The 27,425-nt window shown below is 38.9% G+C and overlaps 1 protein-coding gene across 4 annotated transcripts in view; it reads right to left on the reverse strand.

The window, feature by feature from the left end:
* ANKRD28 (ankyrin repeat domain 28) overlaps positions 1-27,425 on the reverse strand; it is a 216,289-nt gene that overhangs the window by 89,880 nt on the left and 98,984 nt on the right. The window contains exon 1 of one of the 4 annotated variants that reach the window (XM_055569971.1): positions 16,251-16,273. The exons of the other annotated variants lie outside the window; for them this stretch is intronic. Within the exon in view, the coding sequence (XP_055425946.1) occupies positions 16,251-16,262 (12 nt within the window). The 5' untranslated portion in view covers positions 16,263-16,273. Of the gene's footprint in view, positions 1-16,250; positions 16,274-27,425 lie in introns of those variants that run through there. 4 annotated transcript variants of the gene reach the window in all.

Here is a 27,425-nt window from a genome sequence, read left to right on the forward strand (position 1 = left end):
TCCCTGTGTGTCTACTGTAATTAATTAGTTAATGAAATTTCAAAAGCAGTTTTAGGTTTTAAACACATCAATACATGACATCACTCAAAGTCAGAACCTTAGGGTTCACTCTTGATGCTGTAAATTCTATGGGTTTGGACAAATGTTTAATGGTACTTATGTATCTATCATTATGGTATCAGAGCATTTTCACTGCCCTAGAAATCCCATGTGCCCTGCCTATTCATTCCCACCCCCTAGCAACCCCTCATGTTTATACTGTCTCCACAGTTTTAACTTTTCCAGAAAGTCATACAGTTGGAATTATACAGTATGTAGCCTTTCAGACTGGTTTCTTCCACTAAGTATAGTATATGCATTTAAGGTTTCTTCATGTCTTTTCATGGCTTGAGAGCTCATTTGTTTTTAGTGCTGAATAATCTATTATTTATCCATTTACCTATTGAAGTACATCTTTGTTGTCATTGTTGTTCAGTCACTCAGTCGTGTCTGACTCTGTGATTCCGTGGACTGCAGCACACCAGGATTCCCTGTCCTTTACCACCTCCCAGAGTTTGCTCAAACTCATGTCCATTGGGTTGGTGATGCCATCTAACCATCTTGTCCTCTGTCGCCCCTTCTCCTCCTGCCTTCAATCTTTCCCAGCATCAAGGTCTTGTACAATGACTTGGCTCTTCACATCAGGTGGCCAAAGTATTGGAGTTTCAGTTTCAGCACCAGTCCTTCCAATCAATGTTCAGGACTGATTTCCTTTAGGATTGACTGGTTTGATCTCCTTGCTGTCTAAGGGACTCTGAAGAGTCCTCTCCAACAGAACAGTTTAAAAGCATCAATTCTTCAGCCTTCAACCTTCTTTATGGTCCAACTCTCACATCCATACATGACTACTGGAAAAACCATAGCTTTGACTATGTGGAACTTTGTTGGCAAAGTAGCGTCTCTGCTTTCTAACACGCTAAGTTTGTCGCCGTTTTTTTCCCAAGGAGCAAGCGTCTTTTAATTTCATGACTGCAGTCACTGTTGGAAGTGATTTTGGAGCCCAAGAAAATAAAGTCTGTCACTGTTTCCATTATTTCCCCGTCTATTTGCCATGATGTGATGGGACTGGATGCCTTGATCTTGATTTCTGAACGCTGAGTTTTAAGCCAGCCTTCTCACTCTCCTCTCATCCTCATCAAGAGGCTCTTTAGTTCCCTTCACTTTCTGCCAAAAGGTTAGTGTCATCTGCATAGCTGAAGTTATTGATATTTCTCCAGCAATTTTGATTTCAGTCTGTGCTTCATCCAGCCCACTTGGTTGCTTCCAAGTTTTACGTCTTCCTTCTCAATTTGTATACCATTTATTTCCTTTCCCTTGTTATTCCCACATTAGCTAGAACTTTCAGGATGATGTTGAAAAGAAGTTGCAAAAGGGAAGACTCTTGTCTTACACCCAATCTTAGTGGGAAAGGTTTGAGTTTCTCACCATTAGCTGTAGATTTTTTTGTCGACATTCTTTCTCAAGTTGAGGTAGTTCCCCCATTATTCCTAAGCTTAAGGAGAGACTTTATCACGCAGGTGTTGGATTTTGTCAAACACTTTTTCTACACTACAGATATGATTTTGTGATTTTCTTTTTTAGCCTGTTGATATGAGAGTTTACATGAATTAACTTTCAAAGGTTGAACCAGACTTGCATAGCTAGCATAAATCCCAACTGACCATGTTGTAGAATTCTTCTTACATAGTGTTGTATTTGATTCATTAACACTTTGTTGAGAAACTTTCACATCTTATGTTCATGAGAGATACTGGTCTGTAGTTTTCTTTTCTTATATTGTTTTTGTCTCATTTTCATATTAGGGTAATGCTGGCCTCAAAAAATGAGTCAGAAAATATTCCCTCTGCTTCTTGCCTTTGAAAGAGACTGTAGAGAACTGGTATAATTTCTTAGGTGTTTAGTAGAATTCATCAGTGAATCTGTCTGGGCCTGGTGCTGTTTTAGAAGGTTATTAATTGTTGACTCAATTTCTTAATAGATATAACCTATTTGTACTGTCTATTTCTTGTGAGAGTCTCAGCAAAAGAATTTTTTAAAGGATTTGTCTATTTCATCTAGGTTGTCCAACTTCCTGGCACGGAGTTGTTTGCTACATTCCTTTATTATCCTTTTCAGGTCCACAGGCCCCCCAGTGGTCGCCCTTCTTTCATTTCTGATGTTAGTAATCTGTACCTCCTCTTTTTTCTTACCTGGTGGAGGCTTATCTATTTTGTCAATCTTTTTAAAGAACTAGCTTTTCTTTTCACTGAAAACAGAAAATCAACAGAGAAAAATCAATTTAGTTGACTTTTGCTCTATTTCTTCTGCTTTTTTTGGATTTAACTTGCTCTTCCTTTCCTAGTTTCCTAAAAGCTTAGATTACTAATCTTCTCTTCTAATATGTACATTCAATGGTGCAAGTTTCCAGAAAAATCAATGCTTTCACTGCATCCTCCAAATTTTAATAAGTTGTGCTTTCATTCTCAGTACAAAACCTTTTATATTTCACTTGAGAGTTCTTCCATGGCCCATTGTTATTTAGAAGTTTGTTGCTTTAATCTGCATGTATTTGGGATTTTCCAGTTAACTTTCCGTTAGTGACTTCTAGTTTAATTCCATTTTGTTCTGAGAGCAGACATTATATAATTTCTATTCTTTTCAATTTGTTAAAGAAAGTGTGTTTTATGGCCTAGAATGTGCTCTATCATGGTAAATATTTCATGTGAACTTAGAAGAATGTATACTCTAAAGCTGCTGGATGAAGCAGTCTACAGATGTCAACTATATCCAGCTGTTTGCCAGTGCTATTGATTACGTCCTCACTCATTTTTTGCTACTTGATCTATTTCTGACAGAGAAGTGCTAGAGTCTCCATCTCTAACAGCTGACTCATCTATTTTCCCCTGCAGTTCAATCAGTTTTTCTCTCATATAGTTTGATCTCTTTTCTTAGGTGCATACATATAAGGGTTGTTATGTCTTCCCAAAGAATGGACCCTTTTATCCCTATATAAGGCCCTTCTTTATCCTTGATAACGATCCCTGCTTTGAAGTATATTGTGCCTGAAATTTATACAGCTACTCCTGCTTTGTCCTTTTTTTTAAATTGAAATATAGTGATTTATAACGTTCTGTTAATGTCTGCTGCACATCAAAGTAATTTCAGTTATATATATATATATATATATATATGAAGTGAGGTGTTAGTCACTCAGTTGTGTCCAACTCTTTGTGACCCCATGGACTATAGCCTGCCAGGCTCCTCTGCCCTTGGGATTCTTCAGGCAAGAATACTGGAGTGGGTTGCCATTTCCCTTTCCAGGGGATCGTCCCAATTTAGGAATAGAACCCAGGTTTCCTGTGTTGTAGGGAGATTCTTTACCGTCTGAGCTATAATATATGTATATTATATATGTATACACACACACACACATATACACACACACACATTCTTTTTAGTGCTCTTTTCCATTATGTTTATCTCAGGACACTGAGTACAGTTCCCTGTGCTGTACAGTAGGACTTTGTTGTTTATCCATTCTATATATAATAATTTGCATCTGTTAAGCCCAAACTTCCAGTCTATCCCTCTTCTATCCACTCTCCTCCTGGACAACCACAAGTCTGTTTCTCTATGCCTGTGAGTCTGTTTATGTTTTGTGGATATGTTCATTTATGTCAGGTTTTAGATTCCATATATAAGTGGTATCATATGGTATTTGTCTGACTTACTTCACTTAGTATGATCATATCTAGATTCAACCATGTTGCTGTAAACGGCATTATTTCATTCTTTTTTTTATGGCTGAGTGGTATTCAGTTGCATATTTGAGCCACATTTTCTTTATTCATTATCTGTTGATGAACAACAAGGTTGTGTACATGTCTTGGTTACTGTGAATAGTGCTATGAACACAGGGGTGCATATATCTTTATGAGTTGTAGTTTTGTCTGGGTATATGCCCAGAAGTGGGATTGCTGGATCATATGGGGTAACTGTTTTTAGTTTTTTGAGGTACTGGCATAATGTTTCCACAGTGGCTGTACCAACTTACATTCCCATGTGTCTGCTTTCTTTTGATCAGTGTTAGCATGGTACTTTTTTTCTTCATCCATTTACTTTTATTTGTATGTGTCTTTCTGTTTAAAGTGGGTTTCCTATACACAACATATTGCTGTTCTTCAATACTTAGTCATGTCAAACTCTTTGCAACCCCATGGACTGCAGCATGCCAGGCTTCCCTGTCCTTCACTGTCTCCCAGAGCTTGCTCAAACTCATGTCTGATGAATTGGTGAGGGCATCTAACCATCTCAACCTCTGTAGCCCCCTTCTCCTGCCTTTGATCCTTCCCAGCATCAGGGTCTTTTTGAATGAGTTGGATCTTCACATCAGGTGGCCAAAGTACTGGAGCTTCATCTACAGCATCAGTCCTTTCAATGAATATTCAGGGTTGATTTCCTTTAGGATTGAATGGTTTGATCTCCTTGCTGTCCAAGGAACTCTCAAGAGTCTTCTCCAGTACCACAGTTTGAAAGCAACTTTCAATTGGCTCATTTAGAGCACTGACTACTGATACACTTGGATTAATATTTACTATATTCATTACACTTTCCTATTTGTTTCCCTCCTTCTTTATTTCTATTTTTATCTTCAACTCTTTTCCTGCCTTTTGCAGTTTTACTTGAGCATGAATTTAATAAAAATCCATTTTCTCTACATTCTTAGCCTACCAGTTACACTTTAAAAAAATTTTAATGGTTGGACTAGAGATTACTGTGCACATTTCCAGCTGATCTATCTACTTTCATAGGTACTGTCAGTTCTGTTAGAAACAAAATAACCCTGATTCCTCAGTCCTGTCCCTTATTGTCACTGTCACCCAGACAAAGTCAGACCTCTGACCATCAGAAGGAGGGGGAAAATTAATGAACACTAAGTAAGAAGCCAAAGTCTCTGCTACTTTGAGTTTGCTAGACAATGTGGTATGAGGAAAATATCAGAAGAAGCAAGACACCCATTAGAGAAGAAAGTCAAAGCAATTTTGTTACAACCCACTGAAAAGACAAATGGAATGAAAGAAAAAGGAATCACTAGCTGTGTTATGAGCTAGAATCTGGCGGAGCATCCTGCTGTCACCCCTAAAATCACTGTGAAATAACCCAGTCTTAAGTGGTATATTATAATCCACAGAGCAAGTACACAGTTCACAGAGCTGCCACCACTGCAGACAAAAGAAGCCTCCAAGGTCACCTAGTTCAACTGCTTTATTCTACAAATGAGAAAAACAGGGTTCAGAGAGGCTGAACCTTGGAAGAGCACACAGGCTAGAACCTGGTTTGTCTGACTTAGAAGCCAAGGTTCCTCTTGCTAGTACTTTCTGGATCTCTTTACCTTCTTACAGTTTAATAAGGTAACAGCACCAGTGTGGTAGCTAGCATTCTTTATATCCATGTGTGTAGCTGTAAATATCTGCACATATTTGGATTTTAGAAAATAATATATTTTAAAAATCAAAGCAGTGGACTTTCCTGGTGGTACGGTAGGTAAGAATCTGGTACATGGGCTTGACTCCTGGTCCAGGAAGACTCCACATGACGTGGAGCAACTTAAGCCTGTGGGCCACAAGTACTGAAGCATGAAGGCTTAGAGCCTGTGCTCTGCGTCCAGAGAAGCCACCACAATGAGAAGCCCATGCACCACAACCAAGAGTAGCCCCTGCTCACCCAAGGAGAGAAAAGCTCAAACGGCAATGAAAACCCAGCGAGTCAAAAACAAATAAATACATAATTTTTTAAAGCAGTAACAAAGGACTCATTACTATCCTATAACTGTAGAAATATGGTCGCACTTTAGAAAAAATTTCCATATAGCATGACAACCTTAATGTTCTTTTTTATAGCCCTCTATCTGTGGTAATTACAATTATAAAGTGAAACTCACAGTACAAACTCTAGGAATAAGAGACACTTTCAGTTCTTAGAAAAGAATCACATAAAACAGGAGACTCAATCATTAGATAATTTAAACACAAAATATCACATTGCCTACTAGAAAATACATGTAACTGAAAGTTACATTAACATTTATTAAAATTTATTAAATTAATGCTTATTAAAACATTTATTAACATTATTAACAGTTTTTTATGGTTAGTAAACAAGGAAGGGGCTTTCCTGGTGGCTAAGCTGGTAAAAAATCCTACTGCAATGTGGGAGACCTGGATTCGACCCCTCAGTTGGGAAGATCCCCTGGATAAGGGAATGGCTACCCACTCCAGCATCCTGGCCTGGAGAAGTTCATGGACTGTATAGTTCATGGCGTGGGAAAGAGTCGGACACGACTGAGCGACTTTCACTTTCACACAGTGCCGGGGACCAGCCCCAGCTGATCCAGGGTATTCGAAGGAGAGACGGCATAGGCGAGGGTCAGGGAACAACTGCTTAATTAAACGTTAATTAAGGATATAAAGAGTAATGGAATAAGGATAGCTCAGTAGGAAAATTCAGTGGAGAAAAGAGGCTGAGTAGCTTGGTTTACGCGGGGGACCAATAAAACTTCAAGACAAGAAGCTTGCACCACTTACGTAGGCCGCAGGCGTCCTTCCGTTCTCCCGAAGGAGAGGAGACACTGAGGCCTCCCCGGTCGGATCTTAGAAGCCCAGGCATAATTAGTAAGCATGGTGGGTTCCGCGCTCCAGATGGAGACTCAACCAGAGTGAGAGAGAGAGAGACATGGGGAGACCAGTCTTTCGAGGAACTGATCCCAATTCTTTATTTTCCATGGTCTACTTTTATACACTGAGATGTTATGCAAAAGTCACGTGGGGTCAGCAGTCCTGACTTTTATCAAAGTCAGGTGCTTCATACAAATGTATACAGAGGTCTTAGGGGTGTTACATCATCTTCTGGCCAGGGGGCCTGCTGACAATTTATGACCCTCTCCTTGTGACAGTGGTCAGTCAACCAGGACATTTATTTCTCCAGGGGTGATTATTCTTAAAACAGACGCCACCCAAATAAAGTTACATTCCTATAGGGTGAGGGTGTAGTGGGTTTTAGTTAAGAAAAGAATTTACTTAGCCTAAGGTCTAACGTGATTTATATCAAAGGTTAATACTTATTTCTTCTATATATTCATTAATGTGTGTAAGGGCAGGGGATGTGGAGACTTAGCAGTAAACATCAGCTCAACAAATGAAAAACCCTTCACCAATACAATTTCTAATCAGCCCATTATACTTATACTAATAATTTTCTAACTTCTCTAAGGAACCTGTTTTTAGAAGGTTTAAAGCATCTCGTGCCTCTCACAGTTGGGAGGCTGTGAGCAATCACATGTGGCCGGACAAGCCTGTCAGGCAGGCTAGAGAACCTTCAGAGGAGTTTGTAGGTTAAAACATTCCTATCACACCCAGGAATTATTATTAACTGGAGCTCTAAGTTAACTCCTTCTCCGAAAGAGGTGGTGGGGGACAGCCCCCCGTAAAGCCAGAGGTGTAGGTGAGAGCACAAAGTAGTAAGGTAGGCAGGCTCTGGTTATGGGGGTAGATGCTCGAGGATTTCCAGGGGGACTCCTGAGGCTCGATCCCGCCTTTGCGTATGTCAAGCCTCCTTCCTCATGACCTTTGCCATGGGCGGAGTGCCTCACGCCGGCCCCCAACAACACAGGAAGATACACACAACAATTCATCGTATTTCTTGGTGAAGCTTATTTTGAACAGTCTCCATTTATAAACAAATATTTTAAATAAGGCTAACTCAAACATGCCCTCACTCAACTATAAATGTTAATCTTCAGCACAAGATAACATTTTATATTATCAGCAGCTTGAAAAAAAGAAATCTAGTCACAAATATATGCATATGTCCTAAGGTCATGATATTTAACTATTTAATCAAACATACATTCTCAATTAACAGATAATCTAAATATGCTCCACCAGCAAATTACATGTATTATATATAACCTTAAACATTAATTCAGAATAGGGCTAAAAAAATCAAGTAAGAATCAGATGTCACAGCTACTATTGGGGGGGTGGGTCTTCATCCTGATTTGAAATATACCAGTTAAAATCATTAGATACACTAGAAAGATTTGATCTTATCTCGAAAATCCTATGCTTGAACTCTAACATGGTGAGTAAATACAAACATGGCTTTTTGTGGTGGGTAGGAATCAATTCTCCCAGCCAGGCTTCAGCAATACGTGAACCGTGAATTTCCAGTTGTTCAAGCTGGTTTTAGAAAAGGCAGAGGAACCAGAGACCAAATTGCCAACATCTGCTGGATCATCGAAAAAGCAAGAGAGTTCCAGAAAAACATCTATTTCTGCTTTATTGACTATGCCAAAGCCTTTAACTGTGGATCACAATAAACTGTGGAAAATTCTTCAAGAGATGGGAATACCAGACCACCTGACCTACCTCTTGAGAAATTTGTATGCAGGTCAGGAAGCAACAGTTAGAATTGGACATGGAACAACAGACTGGTTCCAAATAGGGAAAGGAGTACATCAAGGCTGAATACTGTCACCCTGCTTATTTAACTTACATGCAGGGTACATCATGAGAAACTCTGGGCTGGAAGAAGCACAAGCTGGAATCAAGATTGCCGGGAGAAATATCAATAACCTCAGATATGCAGATATTACCACTCTTATGGCAGAAAGTGAAGAGGAACTAAAAGGCCTCTTGATGAAAGTGAAAGAAGAGAGTGAAAAAGTTGGCTTAAAACTCAACATTCAGAAAACTAAGATGATGGCATCTGGTCCCATCACTTCCTGGGAAACAGATGGGGAAACAGCGGAAACAGTGTCAGACTTTATTTTTGGGGGCTCCAAAATCACTGCAGATGGTGACTGCAGCCATGAAATTAAAAGACGCTTACTCCTTGGAAGGAAAGCTCTGACCAACCTAGATAGTATATTGAAAAGCAGAGACATTACTTTGCCAACAAAGGTCCATGGTTTTTCCTGTGGTCATGTATGGATGTGAGAGTTGGACTGTGAAGAAAGCTGAGCACCGAAGAATTGATACTTTTGAACTGTGGTGTTGGAGAAGACTCTTGAGAGTCCCTTGGACTGCAAGGAGATCCAACCAGTCCATTCTGAAGGAGATCAGCCCTGGGATTTCTTTGGAAGGAATGATGCTAAAGCTGAAACTCTAGTACTTTGGCCACCTCATGCAAAGAGTTGACTCATTGGAAAAGACCCTGATGCTGGGAGGGATTGGGGGCAGGAGGAGAAGGGGACAACAGAGGATGAGATGGCTGGATGGCATCACTGACTCGATGGACGTGAGTCTGAGTGAACTCTGGGAGTTGGTGATGGACAGGGAGGCCTGGCGTGCTGCGATTCATGGGGTCGCAAGAGTCGGACACGAGTGAGCAACTAAACTGAACTGAACTGAGGAATCAATGTGGCTCTGTAAATATACTACATACAGAAACCTCTTTTGGGTGTGGGAAACAAAATGATCGACTTTATTAAATGGGTTTATGAAAATGTATTAAAGTCAAGTCTACGCGGCAGCATTTTACTTTTTAAGTGATTTTATGTTATTCTTTAAGTGATTTATATAATTAATATTTTTTTCCATTCAGCAGCTGAACCAAAAGGAAGACTTTCCCCAGTTACATAACAAGAGTTGTCGACACCTTTAAAGAAATTATCCTTGTATTCAGTAACATTTTCAGCATAAATATCTGTTGTAATACAATATCAATTTGGGAAAATATTAAAAAATTAACATTTGTGTCACTGGAGTCCTAGAAGGAGAGGAGAAAGAAACTAAGAAAAGAAAAAAATTCTGAAGAAATAACAGTTGGAAATTTTGCAATTTTTGGCAAAGATATAAATTTATACATTCAATACATTTAATGAACAACAAATAGGATAAATGGAAAGAAAACCATGCTGAGACATACCAGTATCAAACTGTTAAACCCAATGATAAAGAAAAATTGTTTTTCTCAGGCTGCTTTTACAGACAAGTTACATATAAAAGAAATACTCAAATACTGTGGATTTCTTATCAGAAACCAGGGAGTTCAGAAGACTGAAAAAAAATAAAAAAATAAAAACCTGTCAAACAAGAATTCTGTATGACATGAAAGGATCCTTTAGAAATGAAGGCAAAATAAAAACATTCTCAGATAAAAGAGAACTAAAGGAAATTAATTCCCAGCTGACTTGGTCTGTAAGAAATGCTAAAGGAAGTTTTTTTTCAGGCTGAAGGGAATGTTACCAGAGAGAAACAGATCTTCAAATATGAAGGAAGCAGGATTTATTGAAAGCAAAAAATTTTAACGTTATCTGGGAAGGAATTCAGTGTACTACATGTATTACATGGCAAATCTAACACAGAGTGGAGAGTAAGGACTTTTGGATTTTTTAAAATTTGAGGTGGTAAAATTGACTGAAAAGATATATATTTATGTTACAATCCCTAGAACAACTACTAAGAAAATAATAAAGATATGGTCAAAATGCCATTAGGTATGCAAAAATAGTATATCCAAATAATCCAAAAGAAGAAAAGAGGGAACAGAGGAGCAAAAATTAAAAGGGATGGACAAAATTAACAGAATCCAGCCATATCAATAAATACATTAAATGTAATGATCTGAACACAACAGGGTCAATTCATGAAAAAACACAACAAAAACAAAAAACCATTGACACCATTAATGTATTTATACCTAATAACAGCTTCAAAGTACATGGAAGCAAAAAATGATTTTATCAGGAAGGGAAAGACAGATAATCCACAATTATAAAAAACTTTAGCATGTCTCTCCCAGTATCGGAAAGAACAAGCACCAAAAAGAACAAGTAAATAGAAAAATTAGCAGAGATACAGATGACCTAAACAATGCTATTAATCAATTAAGCCAGTGTTTACAGAATGCTACAGAACATCTCACCTAAGAACAAAAGAATATACATTATTTTTAACTGCACTTAACACATTCAGCAATGCAGACCATATTCTGGGCCAAAAACCATAACTTAACACAATAAAATAAAATGAAATCATACAAAGGATGTACTCTGGCCATGATAGAACTAAACCAGAAATCAGTAAGAGACAGACACTTGGAAAAACCCCAAGTATTTGGAAATCAAAGTATATTCTTTAATAGTAAAGCATATTGAATAAAAGGGGAAAACTAATTCTAAATATCCCATCTAAAGAGGAAATCTCAAAGGACATTAGAAAGTATTTTGAACTGAATGAAAATGAAAATATATCAAAATTAAAGCAGTATTCAGAGGACAATTTAAATATTACATGTTTCTAGCACAAAAGAGAAGGCAATGGCAACCCACTCCAGTACTCTTGCCTAGAAAATCCCATGGATGGAAGAGCCTGGTAGGCTGCAGTCCATGGGGTCGCTAGTAGTCGGACACGACTGAGTGACTTCACTTTCACTTTTCACTTTCATGCATTGGAGAAGGAAATGGCAACCCACTCCAGCGTTCTTGCCTGGAGCATCCCAGGGATGGGGGAGCCTGGTGGGCTGCTGTCTCTGGGGCTGCACAGAGTCGGACACGACTGACACGACTTAGCAGCAGCCGCAGCAGCACAAAAGACGTTCTCACAACTTTATGGTTACCAAAAGGGTAAAGGGAGGGAGGGACAAATTAGGAGTTTGGGATGAACAGATACACATTACTATACATAAAACAGGTAACTAACTAAGGACCTACTATATAGCACAGATTTTATAATAACCTGTTACAGTTAAACTAGAAAAAGAATAGAAGAACCACAAAGCAAGCTGAAGAATAGAAATGATAAAGAATAGAAATTAATGAAGGTGCAAACAGAAAAAGAGAGAAAATTAATGAATCCTAAAGCTGCTTCTTTGGAAAAAATCATTAAAACTGATAATCCTCTAACAAAAATTACAAAAGAAGACACAAGCTTGCATCAGGAGTCAAAGAGGGGATTATCAATACCTTGGAGAAGGCAATGGCACCCCACTCCAGTAACTCTTGCCTGGAAAATCCCATGGATGGAGGAGCCTGGTAGGCTGCAGTCCAGCGAAGAGTTGGATACGACTGAGCGACTTCACTTTCACTTTTCACTTTCATGCACTGGAGAAGGAAATGGCAACCCACTCCAGTGTTCTTGCCTGGAGAATCCCAGGGATGATGGAGCCTGAAGGGCTGCCGTCTATGGGGTCACACAGAGTCAGACATGACTGAAGTGACTTAGCAGCAAGACATCAAAAAGATTAAAGGAGTACTATGAAAAATTTTATGCTCAAAAATCCCACAATTTGGGAGCGTCCTTGGTGGCTCAGTGGTAAAGAATCCACCTACCAATGCAGGAGACAAGGGTGTGATCCCTGAGTGGGGACGACCCTACATGTCACAGAGCAAGGAAACTTGTGTGCCACAGCTGCTGGCCTCTCGAGCCTGAGAGCCACAACGCTGAAGCCATGCGCCCAGAGCCCGTGCTCCACAATGAGAGAAGCCACAGCAACGAGAAGCCCACGGGCTGCAAGGGGGCGCTCCCCAAGTAGAGAAAAGCCCACACAGCAACAGACACCTAGTACAGCCAATAATATAAATAAACTTTTTTTTTTAATCCCACAATCTGGATGAAACAACCACTTCCTGAGACACATACAAATTACTCAAAGGAAAACAAACAGACAAAAAACAGTAACCCAAATAGTCCTACATTTATTTTAAAAAGTTGAATTCATAGGTAAAAACACATTCTAAGAAAGAAAACTTGAAACCCAGACAGTTTCAATGGCAAATTCTACTAAACATTTAAGGAAGAAATGATACAAATTTGAACATCATCTAGTAAGCAGAAGAGGAATGAAGGCTTTCCAATTTATGAAGCCAGTATGTTATTATCCTGATACTCAAAACAGGCAAAGATATTACAAGAAAACCACAGATTAATACCACTTATCAACATAGACACAAGTACCCTCAACTAAATATATATAGCAGACCGAATCCTGCAGCGTGTTAGAGGAATACTACGTCACAAACAAGTGGGGTTTATTTTGGGATCACAAGTCTCATTCAAACAGAACCAACATAATTCAACATATTTAGACTAAATAAGAAAAAAAAAATCATGATTATCACATTTAAAAAAAAGTATTTCTTCATGATTTTAAAAAACCCTCAGCACACTAGGAATAAAAAGGAACTTCTATAACTTGATAAAGAATATTTACGAAAATTAAAGCTAATATCCTAAGATCAGGAACAAGGCAAGTTTGTCTACTTTCATCACTTCTATTCATTCTCATACTAGAAGTTCTAGTTGGCAAAGTAAGTAAAGAAAAAGAAATAAAGGCATATAGATTAGGAAAGAAGAAATAAAACTGTCTCTATTCACAGATGGAGTATTATCTATAGAGAAAATCCCAAGGAATCTATTTAAAAAAATCCTAGAATGAGTTTAGAAAAATTGCTGAATGCAACATTAACATACAAAAAACAACTGTATTTCTGAATACTAGCAATTAACAACTACAAGTAAAAAATATTTTTTAAAAACTGTACATTTACAACATGAAAGAATGAAACAAAAATAAAATAGAAATGCTTAGATACGAATCTGACAAAAATTTTGCAAGATTTGTATGCTGAAAACCACAAAACATGAAAGAAATAAAGACAACCTAAATAGAGAGAGAAACCATTTTCACAGATTGGAAGACTCATTATTGCTGACATATTAATTTCATCTATTGATCTATAGATCCAATGCAAGCCTAATCAAAATCCCAGAAGGACTTATAGTAGATATAACCACCTCAAATTTATGAGGAAAGGCAAAGACGTTAAAATAGTCAAAGCAATTTTGATAGAACAGAACATAGCTGGGAGTCTCACACTGCGTGATTTCAAGGATTACTGCAAAGCTGCAATAATCAAGGCAGTATGGTATCAAAAGGGAGGGCCATAAGCAGAATAAAGAGCTCAGAAATCAACTCACACAAATATAATCAACTGATTTTTGGCAAAAGTACAAAATCAATTGAATGGATGTATAATCTTTTAAACAAATGGTTCTGGATATCTGCATGCCAAAAACATTAACATTAATCTATACTTAATACCTAACACAGATATTAGCTCAAAAATATCGTAGACCTAACTGCCATATCCAACATTTTAAAACGTCTAGGAAAAAAAGACATGAGAAAACATGTAGGTTAGGCAGAGTTCTTGGATATGAAACCAAAAGCACAGTCCATGACACTGATATTTTAAACTTGATCAAAATGAAAAACTTTTGTTTAAAGGAAGATATCAGTTAAGAGGATAAAGACAAGACATACACTGGCAGAAAACATCTGTAAATCACATATCTGACAGAGAACTTGCATTTGCAATATATAAAGTACTTTCAAAATTCAAAAATAAGAAAAGAGTCCAACAAAATGGGGCTAATTAAATTGTGTCGGGATAGGGGAACACATGTATACCTGTGGCGGATTCATTTTGATATTTGGCAAAACTAATACAATTATGTAAAGTTTAAAAATAAAATAAAATTAAAAAAAAAGAAAACAAAACAAAACAAAAATAAATAAATTGTGTTGGGATAATGTAGTATCCATTTGGAAAAGAAAAAGAAAAAAATCCACTAACTTATGTTACATGACTAATTTAACTACAAGTGTATCATAAAGCTAAATTTAAAGAGTATAATGATAAAGCTATCAGAAACAAATATATTACCTTTGTGACTTAGGTTAAGGAAAGACTTCTTGTAACAAAAACTCAAAATCATTAACAATAAAGGAAAATGCTGAAAAACTTGACTACATTAAAATTAAGACCTCATGTTCAATGACACAATAAAGAATGAAAAGGCAAACTGGAATGGGAGATGGTATCTGTAAAACACACGGTTCACAAAGGGTTCACATCCAGAACATATTAAGGGCTGCCACAAATTAGTACGGAGAGAGAAGTAAAAAGAACAGGCAAGTGTTTAACAGGCACTTCATCCGTGTGTGCGCTCAGTCATGTCTCTGTCTTTGTGTGACCCCATGGGCTGTAGCCCACCAGGCTCCTCCGTCCATGGGATTTCCCAGGCAGGAATACTGCAGTGGTGTGCCATTTCCTTCTCCAGGGCATCTTCCTGAGCCAGAGATTGAATCTGCATCCCCTGCATAGGCAGGTGGGTTCTTTACCATTGAGCCACCTGGGAAGCCCCAAGAGACTATACAGATGTCCAATGAACATATGAAAAGGTACCTGACACTATTACCAAAAAAATAATAAGATACTACCACATACCACAGAATGGCTAAATAAGGAAGTATGACAAAATCCAAGAACATGGTTCCACAATGTGGACCAATAAGAATTATCATACAGTGCTAATGGGAGTGCAGACTATTTAAGAATATGACATTCTCTATTGAGTTGAATATATGCATAGCCTTAAATATCAGGAATTCTATGCCTACATATATACCTTATAGAAATGCATGGTTATGGACAAGCTTATGAACAGCTGCATTGTTTACAAAAGGCAAAAATTGGAAACAACCCAACTATCCACCAACAGAAGAATACGGATAAACTGTGTTGCAAGCATTCAGTGGAATATTATGAACAATCTTTAGCAACACATAACACAGGCAAATTTTTAAAATGAGATAGTTTCTGCAAAAGAATCCAGATCCAGAAGAATACATATGGTATGACTCATTTAATTAAACATGCAAAATTAAATTATATTGCTTAGGAAAGAATAATTAGGTGGCAAAATTATAAAAGAACACTAAGAAAGAGACTATAATAAAGTCAGGCTACTGGTCACACTGTGGTGTGGGAGGAGACAGCTCTAGTCACTAAGGGGGCACCAAGGACCCTTGTGAGGTGTCAGCATGTTCTGTTTCTTGATCTGGGTAGAGGTTACATTTAAATAATTCATTATATTCTCTACTTGTTTACACGTTTTAAGTGAGCTATATTTCATAATTTTAAAGAGATTAAAAGGAGAAAAATTTAGATATGAGTGCTTCAACATTCTTTCAAAATATCAATTAAAACACATTTGAACTAAGAGGAAACATACATCAAAAAATTGGCAGAAGACACAGACTCTGAAATGATATTTCAGCTTCAGAAAAGTAGCTTCTTTTGTCGGTTTGTCAAGTTTCACTCTCCTGAACTAATGTTTGAAATGAAAATGAAAGTCACCTGAGTATTGGAAAAGAAAGCTACTCACCCTTACACCCATGCCTTTCCCCCAACTATCATTTGGATCTACAAGGGAATTAAGAATAAAAATAGAAATTTTATTACCAGAAATTTGCTCAAGGCAATCTGAAAAAACTCAAATAAAAGAATTAATGTAATACAGTTTCTATGTAAACAAAATCCCCAAATCCTCACTGTACATATCTATCTTCCAAACTAATGATAAAAGCTTGACATATAGAATTTTGTAACTGTTTTCTTATATACAAAGACAAATATATTTTAAAATGAATAGATAATTATTTTTTGAGCTTGTACAAAGGAACATGCTTCATTATCACTTAGGTAAGAAATATTCAAATCACTGAGTCTCTAGAAAAACTACTGAGGGAAAAAAATGATACATTAATAAAATATTTATGTAATTTACATGTTTTCCTCCAAAAGTAATTATACTAAGATATGAAAAAATATCTCAAGGTTTCATCATTGTAATTTAATGAAAATGTGTATTTGTTTAATTGACTCAAATCATTCACTTTCACGGTAGATATTCTAAAATTATCATCTAAAATATTTTATTTGTGAATACATAATTTGGGATGGGATGGAACACCAGAAGTTTCCTTCCCCAAATCTGACTCTGGCTAGTACAGGTTCTTCGGTTTACCAATGTATTAGGTAGCTAGACTTGTTTTTGTGTGCTGTTCTGGCAGCATGACCTGAATGAAAACTGAAGCCCATATTATCAAGAAATGGTTTTATTACACAGTTCTTGGCTTTATTAGGCAGTTCTTAAAACAGAGTAACGTCCATGAATCCCCTCTTCACCTGTGACCTTTCTATTGTTTCCTGTGCTGCTTGTGAGCTTTGCTCAGCAATCCTGCAAACTTTACTTTTATTTACTGATTATGAGTTAGACTTGTCATTCAACAGTAAAGTTTGGCTTTTGAGGGTTGTCAGGGAAATGCAATGTTAAAAACTTAATTAAATGCCTTCCTTAAGAACCAACATCCATCCCTCAGCACTGAGGGAGCCTTTGGCAGAGAACAAGGCAGAGCAAGCCCACCTCCCGCTGTCCCCTTTAAAGTCAGTATTCCTGACAGACCTCTAGCAGAATGGGGCATACGGTAAGATTACTCTTTATAAGAGCCTTTGCTTGCCTGCATTTCAAGTGCACGTATTTTCTGGTTTTGGTCCCCTCCTTTTTTTTTTTCTTTTTTAAAGAATTCACCCTTCCTATGTTAAAGTGATTTGAACTTTCTAAGCAAGTACTGATGGCAATACAAGAAAGGAAGCCAGTTTACCTCAAAGGACTTGGGCAACTGACAGTAGTAGGGGCTTCCCTGGTGGCTCAGTGGTAAAGCATCTGCCTGCCAACGCAGGAGATGAGGGTTCGATCCTTGGAGAAGGAAACGGCAACCCGCTCCAGCATTCTTGCCCAGGAAATCCCATGGACAGAGAAGCCTAGTGGCCTGGAGTTTATGGAGTCACAAAGAGTTTAACACGACGTAAGAGATTAAACAACAACTGACAGAAGATTGCTCCTGTCCTAAAATCAAAACCAACATACGCCTGACACAAAGGAAAACACCTACAACAACACAGCCAAACTCAAGGTTATAAACCTGCTGAAGTCGAAGATTATGTCTTAATATTCATTCATTTCTAACACTTTACAAATGGCTACACAGGACTGAAGAGGTCAGTTTTCATTCCAATACCAAAGAAAGGAAATGCCAAAGAATGTTCAAACTACCACATAACTGCACGCCTCTCACACACTAGCAAAGTAATGCTCAAAATTCTCCAAGCAAGGCTTCAATAGCACGTGACCCAAGAACTTCCAGATGTTCAAGCTGGATTTAGAAAAGGCAGAGGAAACAGAGATCAAATTGCCAACAGCCATCAGATGACAGAAAAAGCAAGAGAGTTCCAGAAAAACATCTACTTCTGCTTTATTCACTACGCCAAAGCCTTTGACTGTATTCAGTTCAGTTCAGTCGCATCCGACTCTTTGCGACCCCATGAATCGCAGCACGCCAGAACTCCCTGTCCATCACCAACTCCTGGAGTTCACTCAGACTCACGTCTATCGAGTCAGTGATGCCATCCAGCCACCTCATCCTCTGTCGTCCCCTTCTCCTCCTGCCCCCAATCCCTCCCAGCATCAGAGTCTTTTCCAATGAGTCAACTCTTCGCATGAGGTGGCCAAAGTACTGGAGTTTCAGCTTTAGCATCATTCCTTCCAAAGAAATCCCAGGGCTGATCTCCTTCAGAATGGACTGGTTGGATCTCCTTGCAGTCCAAGGGACTCTCAAGAGTCTTCTCCAACACCACAGTTCAAAAGCATCAATTCTTCGGCGCTCAGCTTTCTTCACAGTCCAACTCTCATATCCATACATGACCGCTGGAAAAACCACAGCCTTGACTAGACGGACCTTTGTTGGCAAAGTAATGTCTCTGCTTTTGAATATGCTATCTAGGTTGGTCATAACTTTCCTTCCAAGGAGTAAGCGTCTTTTAATTTCATGGCTGCAGTCACCATCTGCAGTGATTTGGGAGCCCCAAAAAATAAAGTCTGACACTACAACAAAGTGTGGAAAATTCTTTGATAAGAGATGGGAATACCAGATCACCTTACCTGCCTCCTGAGAAATCTGTATGCAGGTAAAGAAGCAATATTTAGAACCGGATATGGAACAACAGACTGCTTCCAAATTGGGAAAGGAGTGTATCAAGGCTGTATATTGTCACCTTGATTATTTAACTTATACGCAGAATACATCACGCAAAATGCTGGGCTGGATGAAGCACAAGTTGGAATCAAAACTGCTGGGAGAAATACCAATAACCTCAAATATGCAGATGACACCACCCTTATGGCAGAAAGCGAAGAGGAACTAAAGAGTCTCTTGATGAGAGTCAAAGAGGAGAGCTTGAAAAAGCTGGCTTAAAACTCAACACTCAAAAAACAAAGATCATGGCATCCATCCGGTCCCATTACTTCATGGCAAATAGAAGGTGAAAAAATGGAAACAGTGACAGATTTTATTTTCTTGGGCTCCAAAATCACTGCAGATGGTGACTGCAGCCATGAAATTAAAAGACGCTTACTCCTTGGAAGAAAAGCTAAGACCAACCTAGATGGCATATTAAAAAGCAGAGACATCACTTTGATGACAAAGGTCCATCTAGTCAAAGCTATGGTTTTTCCAGTAGTCATGTATGAATGTGAGAGTTGGACCATAAAGAAAGCTGAGCATCGAAGAACTGATGCTTTTGAACTGTGGTGTTAGGAGAAGACTCTTGAGAGTTCCTTGGACTGCAAGGAACCAGGGCATCCTAAAGGAAATCAGTCCTTAATATTCATTGGGAAGGACTGATGCTGAAGCTGAAGCTCCAATACTCTGGCCACCTGATGCAAAGAACTGATTCATCTGAAAAGACCCTGATGTTGGGAAAGATTGAAGGTGGGAGGAGAAGGGGAAGACAGAGGATGAGATGGTTGGATGGCATCACTGACTTGATGGGCATGAGTTCGAGCAAGCTCCAGGAGTTGGTGATGGACAGTGAAGCCTGGCGTGCTGCAGTCCATGGGGTCACAAAGAGTCAGACACGACTGAGCAACTGAACAGAATTGAACCTATAGTCAGTCCTTTGTATACCTGGATCATAAATACTTGAGAAAAAAAATTCCAGAAAGTTCCCTAAATCAAAACTTGAATTTGTCTCAGGCCAGCGGCTATACATAGCATTTACATTGTATTTACAACTATATACATAGTATTTATGCTGTATTAGATATTGTAAGTCATCTAGAGATGATTTAAAGTATATGGGAGAATGGGAGGGTATATATGGGTTATACAAATGGCATATACTACTATTTCATACAAGGGTCTTGTTGAGCATGCACAGATTTTGGCTATCTGGCAGATGAGATAGGGTAACAGTGGGGAGTTCCTAGAACCAACAGTCTACCGATGAGGGATGACTATACTGGGTGTAAATACAGAGATTTCAAACAAGGTGTCTATCTCCAGAGAGTTACTGAACATGACACAACTAAATTAAGATGTTACAAAGACGTTCAAAGCAATACAGCCATCTGATTGGGGTGACATAATACCACCCAGGGGGCCAGGAAAGGTGCTCCATAAAAAGAGACACTTACACCTTATATTCATTTTGTATTGCAGCATAAGAAATGACCATAAGTACAGCAGCTTAAAGCAATAATCATCTACTGGTTAGAGTTCTGTAGGGTAGAAGTCCAGGTATGGTGTTGGCTGGGTTCTCTGCTGAGGGTAGCTCGCAAAGCTGGAACCAAGGTGTCAATGGGCTGTGCTCACAAAAGGACGGCTGACTAAGGAAGAATTCACTTCCAAGGCTCATTCAGGCAAAATCTGGTTCCTGTGGTTGTGAGACTGAAGTTCCAATCTTCCTTCCTGACTACCAACCAGAAGGTTCCTTCCTTCTGCTCCCACAGATAATCGTTGACCTGTGGCCCCTCCATCTTCAAAACCAACAACAGAGAATCTGTCTCATATCACATTCCTTACTCCCTTTGTTTCTGACTCTAGACCCAGATTTAAACAGTTCACATCATTAGGTCAGGCCCACCCAGCTAATCTCACCTTTGGAAAGTCAACTGTGCCAGATGTCACAGACTCACACGAGTGCCATCCTATCATATTTACAGTACAGGGGATTCTACAGGATATGTACACCAGGAAAGGAGGACTTTGTGGACCACTGGAAGCACCCTGACTGCCACGAGCTGCAACTTGTAGAATGAACAGAAGTGGAAGGCGAGACAGAGAGAGCTGAGAGCAATGTGGGCACAGCTGACCCCCAGAGCCGGGACAGAGCATCAGCGACACGGGGAACAGCATGCATGATGGTCTCCCCGGGACCCGGCACAACTGACAGCACATTGTTGTTAAGGGAGTGAACCAGCACGCCAAATTCTATCAAGTCAGACTACTAAATATTTACCAAGGGCTTACACACTTACAGCTACAAGAGAAAAGCTAAGACATTTGTTCTAATCATAAGTCACTGGGCAGAAACAGGGGTGAGAAGCCAGTGGGGACAACACGGACAGAAAACGGAACTGGACATTAAGAAAATGAGGCTCGTAAGCTATCTCTGCTAAATGCAAGCGACCACATCAAACTCCAGGGCTCTCAGCTGAATGACATAACTACTATACCTCCAAAATCCCTTTCCAGTGCTATCCATCTTACACAATCGAAGGCTTGATTCTTGCCCTGGAGCAAATTCTATTTAAGAAGTTTTGAATCTAGTTTTAATTCATGTTGTAATCTAGATATTGCTCTATCAGTAGTAATATTAAAATGACAAGTCCACAGAGCATCCTAAACATTGAATTTACTCTCTGGTGTACACATTTAGCAGCAATCAGATATTCCTAGGCTAAGGCTTACTTGCTTTTCATTTAGAAAAAAAAAAAAGAAAGAAAAAAACACCAAAATTCCATATCAATAAGAGTAAGAGGAGGCAAAGGTGATGCCATCTATGAATGGGCAATTTTAATTATCAGATACAACACAATTGTTTTGAAAACTAATGTAGAAAAATTCTTTTTCAAAAAGACTGCTGGACTATCATAGAAAATTGCCATTCCACAAAACATGTAAGGTGCAAGTGTGAAAACACTCCCTGGAATGTCAGCTGCTTCAATCAGTAAAATGCTTCTCAATGGCTTTTACAGAGCTAAGTATATTTTTAATAGGCATATTTCCCTGAGCTGAAGAGACAGAGCTGGCAGTCTGGGGAGAAAACCAGGATAAGAATTCTCAGGGCAGAGTATCAGAGTGGAGAGATGATGCAAAAAGAGAATCCTAGAGACCTGCACAATATCCTTTGTGCTAAGAACTGAGCAGCACATGTGCAAGGGACTTGTAACGAGTGGAGACTTGTGAAAAGAACCACCCAAAATGATAAAAGCAGTGCTTTTCAATCTTTTTTTCTTTATCACTTGAACCCAAGAGACTTTTTAGACTACTCTTTCCTAATTGCCTTGAGGAAATTTTAATGACTGTGTACCTAATTTATGTTCTTTGGCCCTTGGGAGGGCCACGAATCATTGTAATATGAAAGATTTTTCACACACACTCATGCATCCCAACAAAAAACACAATTTGGAGGTGATAAGGAAATGGCAACCCACTCCAGTATTCTTGCTTGGAGAACCCCATGGACAGTGGAGCCTGGCGGGCTATAGTCCATGAGTTCAGAGTTGGACACGAAGAAGTGACTTAACACAGCAGTGCATATCATTGCCAACGGGAACGCACGCATCAGAGGAGACAGTACTCAGTCCTCACACAGGGAACTGTGTACTGTTCCTACCAGCCAGGTTTGAGAAACTTACCACTCTCAGAGCCTTGGGCAATGTACTCAGGAAAAATTACCTCAGGAGTGGGGAAAAATTATTCTATTTTGAAATTAAACAACATTTATAGTAGGAACAAAATGTGTAAGATATGGACAAATCTGAAAAAAAAAAAGTAAAAGTGGAATTAAAAAATTTGCTGAGGGAAATTAAAAATGACCTAAATAGAGAAATATATAAGTTGCTCAAAGGTAAGGAGACTCAATACTGCTAAAATTTTAATTTTTGCCAAGCTGATCTATAGATTAACACAAGCCTGATTTCTTTCTTCCTCAAGAAACTGACAAGCTGATTCTAAAATTCACATAGAAATGCAATTGACCTAGAATAGCCAAAAGAATCTTGAAGGAGAAAAAAGCTGGTAATTTCAAGACTTACTATAAAACTCGGCTATCATAGCAGTGTGGTACTGGTGTGGAGCCAGACAAACATCAACGGGACATGACAGCGTCCATAGCAGATCCACACACACAGGCACGGCTGACTTTAATAAGATGAAAGGCAATTCAGTGAAGAAGCACAGAGTTTTCAAGATTTTGGGGGGAGGAGGGAGGGAACCATGCTGTGTGGTTCCCGATGAGGGACTGAGTGAACCTAGGCCACGTCACTACAAGTTTGGAATCCAAAACCACCAGGCTGCTGGGGAACTCTCATTTTCAACAAGTATGTTAACAACTGGATATATCCATATATTAAAAAAATGAACTTTGATGTATACCCTGTATCACATGCAATTATTAACTCAGACTATAGATCTAAATGTAAAATTTATCTACTTCTGCTTCACTGACTACACTAAAGTCTTTGACTGTGTGGATCACAACAAACTGTGGAGAACGCTTAAAGAGATGAGAATATCAGACCACCTTACCTGTCTCCTGAGAAACATGTACGCAGGTCAAGAAGCAACAGTTACAAGCAGACATGGAACAAATGACTGGTTCAAAACTGGGAAAGGGGTACAACAAAACTGTATATTGTCACTCTGCTTATTTAACTTATAAACAGAGTACATCACACAAAATGCTGGGCTGGATGAAGCACAAACTGGAATCAAGATTGCTGGGAAAAATATCAATAACCTCAGATATGCACATGATACTACTCTCATGGCAGAAAACGAAGCGGAACTAAAGACGCTCTTGATGAGAGTGAAAGAGGAGATGAAAAAGCTGGCTTAAAACTCAACACTCAATAAACGAAGATCATGGCATCAGGTCCCATCACTTCATGGCAAAAAGAAGGTAAAATAATGGAAACAGTGACAGATTTTATTTTCTTGGGCTCCAAAATCACTGCAGATGGTGACTGCAGCCATGAAATTAAAAAATGCTTGCTCCTTGGAAGTAAAGCTATGACAAAACTAGACAGCATATTAAAAAGCTGACACATTCCTTTGCCAACAAAGGTTCATACAGTCAAGCTATGGTTTTTCCAGTAGTCATGTACAGATGTTTGCGAGCTGGCCCATAAAGAAGGCTGAGCGCTGAAGAATTGATGCTTTCAAACTGTGGTGCTGGAGAAGACTCTTGAGAGTTCCTTGGACTGCAAGGAGATCACACTAGGCAATCTTGAAGGAAATCAACCCTGAATATTCATTGGAAGGACTCATGTTGAAGCTGGGAATCTAATACTCTGGTCACATGATGAGAAGGGCTGACTCACTGGAAAAGCCTTTGACACTAGGAATGACTGAAGGCAAAAGGAGAAGGGGGAGACAGAGGATGAGATGGTCAGCTAGCATCACCTACTCAATGGACATGAATTTAAGCAAACTCCGGGAGACAGTGAAGGACAGAGGAGCCTGGCGTGCTACAGCTCACAGAGTCGGACATGACTCGGTGAATGAACAACAACAACAACAAAACTTTTAGAAGATAGGAGAAAATCTATGTGACACTGAGATACAGATTTTTTTTTTTTACATATCACCAAAATGAAAATCCATAAAAGAATAAATTGATAAACTGGATATCATCAAATTTTTAAACCTCTGCTCTCCAAAAACACTCATAAGAGTGAAAATAAAGCCACAGATTGAGGATTTGTGTTCAGAACACATAAAGAGCTCTCAAAACTCAAGAGTAAGAAACCATCTAGTAAGACAAAATACTACCAAAAACATCTGAAAAGACATTTCTGAAAGGATATAAAGACTCCCTAGGAGCAATGAAAAGATGCTCAACATCATGAGTTATCTCAGAAATGTAAATCAAAGCTACAGTGAGATACTCATCTATTAGAATGTTTAAGATTAGAAAACACTAATCATACCAAACATTGGTAGGATGTGGAAAAAACTGGAATTCTCAGGTCCTGCTGGTGGGAATGTATAACGGTTGATCCAGTTTGGAAACAGTTGGCAGTTTCTTAAAAAGTGAAACATACACCTACCATATGGTCCAAACATTCTGCCACTAGATATTTACCCAAGAGAAAGGAAAGCATATGTTCATACAAAGACTTGTAGACATACCTTCAAAGCAGCTTTATTTGTAACAACAACAAAAAAATCCCTCAAACTCTATCAACAGGTGAGTGGATAAACAAACTGTGTATATCAATACAAATGAATACTATTAGCAACAGAAAGTAATGAACTATTAGCATACGCCTCAAGATGGATGAATTTCAGAATAGTTATGCTGAGTTAAAGGAGCTAGACAAAAGAAGGACCTACCGTATAAAGCATTCAAGTTAATATCTAGTGACACAAAGTAGATCAGAGGTCGGGGGCAAACAGAATCTTTTGAGAATAATAGGAATGTTAACTATCTTGACTGTGGTGATGGCTTCACAGGCGTACACCCATATCAAAACTTATAAAATTGTACACTTCAAATATATGTAACTTACTGCATGTCAACTATATCTCAATAAAATATAAAAAAAGACTGAGGCACTAATTGAGACTTATCAGAGCAATTAGCAAGTTCAGCTCAGTCTAAAATTCAGGACACAATCTATGACATTTTTGTTATATATTTACCATTATTTATCTACCATCAATTTACATAAACATGTCCATTAAAACTGCTTCAAATAAAGAACTTATAGAGCATTTAGTCTATTTGGGAAGCTGATAATATATTTATAATAACTCATAATAAATTCCAATATTATAAAAGTTTTGCTAGCATGTGCTCATCTTCTGAGTCAGCCTACACTCTGTCTATGAAGTGTGTGTGCATATGTGCTCAGTCATGTCCGACTTTGCAGCCCCACGGACTGTAGCCTACAAGGCTTCTCTGCCCATGGGACTTTCTAGGCAAGAATACTGGAATGCGTTGTCATTTCCTCCTCCAGATGATCTTCCTGACCCAGGAACTGAACCCACGTCTCCCGCACTGCAGGCAGATTCTTTACCACTAAGTCACCAGGGAAGCCCCATCTATGGATTATGTATTTCCCTAAATAAACCTTTCACTTAAAAAAAATTATTAATTAAATAAAAATTCTGCTTGCTCATTAGAATTTTTCTTTACTTGGTGAATTTATCTCATTTACTACCAATCAGCAAGACTAAAAATAACTCAAATGTCCTCTAAGAGGGGGACTGATTAAATAAATTCTTATAAACACATAAGGGCAGAACTATGTGAATATAAGGAATAAGGAAGCTCTCTCTAGGCTGCTGCTGCTGCCAAGTCGCTTCAGTCGTGTCTGACTCTGTGTGACCCCATAGACGGCAGCCCACCAGGCTCCCCCATCCCTGGGATTCTCCAGGCAAGAACACTGGAGTGGGTTGCCATTTCCTTCTCCAACGCATGAAAGTGAAGAGTGAAAGTGAAGTCACTCAGTCATGTCCGACTCTTAGCGACTCCATGGACTGCAGCCTACCAGGCTCCTCCATCCATGGGATTTTCCAGGCAAGAGTACTAGAGTGGGCTAGTATGGACTAATTCTCCAAATACATTGTGGATAAAAAAAAAGGAAAAACGGGGGAAAATATATGTTAAATAAAAAGTAGTTAGTGGAATACAGAGATAAGTCACCATCAGAGATGAGTCACCATCAGTTTCTAGCTGCAAAAACTGCTGGTTTCATTGGACAAAACTTTCTTTGTTTCAGGACTATCATAATAAGACATTCACAGGCAACGACACGGAACATAGGCTCATTTATGGATCCTGGAGGAAAGCTGGACGCTGGTAAAGAAACTTTGAAAGTCTGAGGCTGAAACCTAGAAGCACTAGCAAGAACAAAAGAGAGGTGCAGTATTTCGGGATGGAGAAACTACAGGTGACCCTCTCAAGGGTGGGAGCTAAGATGGCTCTTCTCTCTCCAATCCTTCCCTGCTTTACCACATGCTCAGTGGAGGCCAGCTGGGAACTGTGTGGGTGCACGTGAGGTGGGCTGGGGGTTTGTGGGCTCCAATACCAATTACTGTGAAAAGCTGCAAAAGATTAGGCACACACATACGTTCTGGGGACAGAGAGTACCCGTAGTAACCTCAAGCAAACTGAGAGAAGAGGCTGTTAAAGACCTCTTCCAGAACATGAACAGCTTGGTGTGCTGACAGCCAGCAGAAGCAGCGTGTGGTCACCAGAAAGATTTGTTAAAGATTAGGGTTTTTCTTAGTAATTTCTAGAAAAGGCTAGAGAACACTGAAGAATGAGGGTGGGTGGAGTTCAGGCAATTTGTGTAAACTTATGGTTTACTACTTTGTGTGAACTGCCAACAATCTTATTACAATAATACTGAAAACAAATGATCTGCTTGTGTGATGTACACACACACACATATGCACACGTATGTATTTGCCAAACAACTTCATCT

Source organism: Bubalus kerabau, chromosome 2, assembly GCF_029407905.1.
Source record: "Bubalus kerabau isolate K-KA32 ecotype Philippines breed swamp buffalo chromosome 2, PCC_UOA_SB_1v2, whole genome shotgun sequence".
Taxonomy (NCBI): domain Eukaryota; kingdom Metazoa; phylum Chordata; class Mammalia; order Artiodactyla; family Bovidae; genus Bubalus; species Bubalus kerabau.